Below are 6,153 nucleotides of genomic sequence, written 5' to 3'. Positions count from 1 at the left end.
GTTTTAGGCATATCATTCAATAACCTAGTTAATTTGTCATCTTATTTTTGAAATTATCTTTGCATATGTTCTACTACATCTCTTAATGTAGAAGCTAAATTTTCCAAAGTTAATGGTTGTTCAGATGACATGGTTAACCCAAAAGACTAGAAAAGAAAAAAAAAAGACGTGATCAAGTGTTATACTCTGGAGGCTTCTTATAGTCAAAGGCAAAACAAGAAAAGATCACTCCCTCACATGTTTCACTCACAAAGAATTGAATTCCTTATAGAAATCAAATCAAATTGTTCTAGTAATCACAAGAACAAGTTTTCACAACCTCTTAACATTTATTAATTATGAAGTTCAATAGAACACTCGTGAATCTATAAAACGAATTATAAGCATATGAACAAAACAAGTTTACAACTAATCGAACAAGACTCAATTAACCCAAAAGAAAAGCTTTTTAAGAGAAAACAAAAAAATTACCCAAATCAAAATTTCAAGAATGAAGATCAGCTCCAATCAATTAAAAGAATTGCGGAATGAATCAATCAAGAATCAATTCTTCAAGAACTACTCAACATAAACGGTTAGGGTTAGTTTTCCGTTCCTTTTTTATTTTCTTTTTTTTTTTTTAGAAATCTGCCATACTATTTTTTTATATAATGATGCGAACAGAAATTAAGATGAAATAGAAGACAAACCCTTAATTGAAAAGAAAGTAACCCAACTCACAAGTTTGGCGCTGATACTAAATGATACGAACTCGAACCGGATACATTCAAACACCAAGATAGTGAGAAACTCAAACTCATAAACGCTCTCCCTATTTAAGAGAAAGCACCCTTACCTATAAGTTCGAATTGTCGCCCCAAAATCTAACTTGAAAGTTTGCAATTGATTATGGAACTAACAAACTTAGCAATAGAACTACTAAGCCCTTTAGTTATAAATAAATGAAGAATGTTCAAACAACCCAAGAAATTAATAAAAAGTTAATTGATTGATCAAATATGTAGATGTGAAACTAAATCAAACAAATTAATTTAATCTCAAGAAATTCAATAAGGAGCACCTTAAGGAATAAGAGTTAACAATTCAAATAAAACTTCATTAAAAAATATATATTGATTTTATTGCCTTTTGGCCGAAATACATAGCTCTAATTATAGATTCTTGAAATAATTCTACCCCTAAAAGGACTAAGAGATAAAGATCAAAATCAAACCCTAAAAGACTCCTAATGTGTGGCTAATCTTATTCCTATAAAGAAGGATAAGATAAAGAGTAATCTAACCCTAATTAAAATACTAAATTTATGGGAGGAAGTTCTCTTTATCCAATACTTCCAAAAAAATAGAAGAAATTAACTAAAAACGGGTCCATTACAAATTTTTCTTGAAAAATTCGAAGCACTTTTGCAGGCAGCTTATAAATTGTAAGGCGTGGTCACGCCTTATGGAAGATGAGCTTCTCTCCCCTTTCTGCGCAGTTCACAGGTTGTAAGGCGTGGTCGTGCCTTATTGAAGATGAGCTTCTACCTCCTTTCTGCGCAGCTCACAGATTGTAAGATATGGTCACATCTTATTGAAGATGGGCTTCTGCCTCAATTGCTCATTAATAGCAATTAATGTCACTATCTTCAAGACATTGTTATTATCATTAAAAACATTAAAAGCATCATCATTAGCCATCTTCAAAACATGCTCCAAATAAAAATTTAAAGCTTGCTTGAATTTCTTACTCCGTACTCGTGTCATTGGTCCTCTATAGACTAGTGGATCCATGCTAATTAACTTAAATGCATCATTGGTCACATCAATATATAAATAATTTTTCTACACATATAATAATACAATAATATCATTCTGAGCATTTAACAGGCTTATAAACATACCAAAAGTTCATAAATATTCAATAATTCAACCAAATTAAATAACTTCAATTTAATTCCAAAATTTACACCAAAATTCATAATTAATTATTGGAGTAAAATTTGGGTAAAGTAATACTGCAAAATTCTCGAAATTAATTGACAAAATTTTTGTTCCTCGGCACGCAAATCGGAGTGTCGCCACCCGGAGTGGCCGAAAAATTCAAAGTTGTCGGAAGTGAGATCCGAGATCGCCAACACGAGGCCCTCAACGTTAAAAGTCCAAATGTACAAAGATCTTAGCCTAACTCCTCACCGATTGTGCAAAATTGAGCCTCGAAAGTTGGTGCGCCAATGAGCTCCTTTCTCCGGCGACGTCACCTGCTGTCCAGCTCCAGGTAGGCTTTTTTGAGGCTGGGGAATCGATTTCCAACAGCCCCACACACCAGCGACGCCTGCAGCAGCCGGTACAAGGTGCAGTAGTCGATTAACTCCTACAAACTTCTTCAAATCTGACTTTTCGGCGAGGAGTTGCTGCACCTCCGGCGGCTATTGTAGCTGTTGTGACGAGGATAGTGAGAGCTTCAAGTTTTGGGGCCGAAATGGGTGGTGGGTGGTGAGAGTTGGGTCCAACAGTGGAGAGGGTGAGAGGGAGAGCTAAAATGGGAGGAAGAAGAAATAGGGGGTTGAAATAGTTTAAGGAAAAGTTGTATTTTGGTCCGCATAAATATAATATATATAAATTTAGTATTAACTTATCATTAATTGGTAAATTTTAGATAAGTTGTATAACTAAAAAGCTTAGAAACTTTTGCTAAGATTTATTTTAAGTCTTAAGATACTCAAATTCTAGTAAAATTTATCAATTTATTTTTAAAGTAATTTATGACATAAAAACAAATTTAGAAATATGGTTATATTTTTATTCGAAATAAAATAAATTAATATGCACAAATATATACACCCGTATATATAATAAATACATAATAATAAAATATTGGTATAGAAATACAGAAAATAAATTAAAATAATGGTAAAAAAGTACGGGTTTTACATTTGTCCATGGAGCAATTTGGGCAGCAAAATACTAGTATAAATAGGTATTGTTTTTAGAACATTATTGCATCAAGTGTTAGAACAAATTAAGAGTGAGTGTAGTAAAGAAATAGAATGGTGTGTGTGGCAATATGTAATGAGTAGTATAGTGAGTTTATGAGTTATAATAGTGAAAGTTATTAGTATAAATGTATTTGAATTTTCACTATTACATTATCTCATTATTCATGTGCTACTTATTATTATTATTATTATTATTATTATTATTATTGTCTCTACACATTCAACACAGCATTCCTGGATGGGAAATAGCAGCAATGTTTTTGGATGATATAAAATAAAGTATCAGTTTACAATAATAAACCCACTTTGCTTATACTTTCATCCATAGTTTGATACTATTTGGTAGTCTGATGCCTGTGGAAAATTGAGTGAACGATTCATCCTTGTTCCAAAAAGAAATACAGAAATATGATAATAAAAATTTTGTACATTTCATTAATATCTAAATTGTTAAATAATATAAATTTCATGGAAATAACCCGTCTCTCTCATATAAAGCTGCAAGCTTCTCGCTTAAAGCATCACACTCCAATATATAAGTTCCATCAACCTATAAAATCCAACAAAATTCAAATATTAGAAACAATTCTTTCAAATATATGCAAATATAACTGCTGAAATAATTAAGTAATTTTCAAATGTTTGGTGGTTCACAATGTAATAGTTTAAAAATTCAATTGAGGGTACTCTCAGTCCCTTTAAATAATTTTTCATGCACCTCACCTAACAAGATATGGACATGCATAACAACCAAAATTATAAGTAAGGATAAGTACTTTATTCTAAACTATATGGCTTCAAGATTAGCTATCAGAAATTATAATAATACCTGAAGATGTAAATTGTAGAAGACCCTGCCTCCAAAGGACTCAAAGGAGGAAGAATTAATCAGAAGAAGGCCTTCCTCCTCCAGAAGAAGCAAGATTTCTGATAATGGACTTGTATGGATAGTATTATTGTAAGTAGAAACTTGAATAACAACTTCTTTGTCACTAATTTGATTAGCTGATACTACTGATAAGGTGCTGTGAGTAGTGCCTTTTCTTTGGTTTATTTGGGGATTAATAATATGATTCTGCTTAGATATTCTCAGTAATAGTTCTTCTTTCCTTTGGACGAATCTCTCCAATTGTTGTTGTAGTTCTGGTATGTACTTCAACACCCTGGAAATTGTGGCAGGTATGCTCAGCTTCTTCTGCATTTTCATTAACAATTGCAAACTTTAACTGACAATCCAATTATAACTATGCTGCAAGGCTTCTCCTCTTTGTAAGTATCAAATATTATGCATATGGATGAAACATTTTGAGATTAAGAATTTATTTGAAAAGTTATTTTAATTACAAAAACAACGAGGTTCATAAATTAAAAATAAAAGAAAAATCAAGTTTTGAAATTCTGACCCATTTTTAAAATTTATTTTTAAATATACATATCAGTTTAATTAAATTTTTCTCGGGTATGAGTATATATATCAATTATTCAACAGTTTGATAAATTTTTTGCTTATAATGAAGTGTTCCAAACCTAAAACTGGATAAAAGAATAAAATGAGTAAATATCGAAACAAAAATGATAAAATATGAAATTGAACTCCTGCGTATCATTGATATTCCTTTCTAGTTTAAACCATTTCTTTTTCCTTTTTTTTTTTTGGTTAAAATTCCATGGCAAATTAAACTGTGGAAGTAAAGGTACCATTTGATCGGAGGCCGGAAGAAGTGATCGGAGGGAAGAATAGAGAGTGTTCATCTTCTTGCGGCGATCCCTTTCGCTTGCATTATGATTAAGCTTCTTGACCATGTTAGGATCACCACAACTGTTATAAGACCTGAAGGATGTAGATTGTTGATTAGCAAGCTCTAAAACTAATTCTTGCTGATCATGAGATGGAAGAGAAGCAGCAATAGCAGCAGCTGTAGCAGTAGTGGCAGTAATAGGCTGAATTTCTCTAGAGAAGTAAGAGATATGGTCATGGCTTATGGGGTCCTCTAAGGGCCACCCAAAGGTTGGAAATACAGGAGGAGATAATGCTAACATTGTGAATTAACTGGGGGAACTGTTTAGAAACTTAATATTTTTGCTCAGTAAGTGAAATGAACATGACTTGTATATATATATACTAATGCACTCATACACCTTATCATTAATTTGTTAGATGAATATGGTTGTAAGATTATTTCTGTCAAAAAAAAAAAAAACCTTCTAATATCATTAAAATAAGCAAGGATGACGGTTTGAAGTTTATAAGATGCTATATTATATTATTTATTTTAAGAGTTGAAGAAAATGACATTTTACCTGTTTATTTTTTAAGAGTTGAAGAGAATGAGATTTCACCTGCCCTAAGTTTAAGGGATGTTATCCTATATGGACCATGAATCAGGATTTGCTTGTGCTTATATACCTGTTGGTACCACTTTAATATCAGTTGATTGGGTAAAAGACTACTGCAATATATCTGCCCATAATATGGAATAAACTTGCAAGATTTTATGTGCGTCCCTGGTTTCTTAATTTTTTCTTTTTTTCTCATTTTGACATTAGTCTAGTCACGTATAATTCCTTAAGCCTTCTCATAATCCCTTCATCTAAATTGACCCAGTCAAGCTATAGAAACTTCTTTTGAAAGTTATTCGCTAAAAGTATTCGGATTAACATTCTATTGTCTTCTTTTCAAGATATTGATATTATTCTTTGCCGGTGATGTTAAGTCGAAGGTAAAACGATTCCAGATACTTCGGCTTTTAATTATTTTTGAAAATCTATTATCATTTTTAAAATTTATCAATTTAGTCCACCATCTTTGAGTATTGTATCATATCTATTTATAATTATTTTGGCATGTGCCACTCATGACATGGCATGTACGCGTGGCTTATTTGTTTGATTACATGGCTTACAACTTAAAAAAGCTCAAACCTCAATATTTTATTCTTAAATAAAGGGAAGAGAAAACCATCCCAACTACTATTAACTTTCACCATTTTTTTTAAAATATACTATCACTTTATAATATTATCTTTTTGGTCCATCATCTTTGCGTTTTATATTAAATTTATTCAAGTTGTTTCAGGCGTGTGTCTATGATGACATTAAATAAATTTAGACAAAAATATTACAAAAAATTGTTCGAGTCAATATTGTCTGCATTATATATGTCTGCCCAAGGAACC

At 31.5% G+C, this 6,153-nt stretch overlaps 1 protein-coding gene across 1 annotated transcript; it reads right to left on the bottom strand.

Annotated features, from left to right (window-relative positions):
• Positions 1-3,332: 3,332 nt before the first annotated feature.
• On the bottom strand, positions 3,333-5,156 carry LOC8258362 (transcription factor ORG2). Its single transcript, XM_002531495.4, has 3 exons — positions 4,676-5,156; positions 3,807-4,172; positions 3,333-3,527 (listed from the first exon to the last, which is right to left on the bottom strand). Exons 1-3 carry the CDS (start codon positions 5,015-5,017, stop codon positions 3,444-3,446), a joined length of 792 nt encoding a protein of 263 aa, XP_002531541.2. The 5' UTR covers positions 5,018-5,156; the 3' UTR covers positions 3,333-3,443.
• Positions 5,157-6,153: the final 997 nt, after the last annotated feature.

The sequence above is a fragment of the Ricinus communis genome, chromosome 10 (assembly GCF_019578655.1).
Source record: "Ricinus communis isolate WT05 ecotype wild-type chromosome 10, ASM1957865v1, whole genome shotgun sequence".
NCBI lineage: Eukaryota > Viridiplantae > Streptophyta > Magnoliopsida > Malpighiales > Euphorbiaceae > Ricinus > Ricinus communis.
This window is presented reverse-complemented; position numbering and strand designations above follow the sequence as displayed.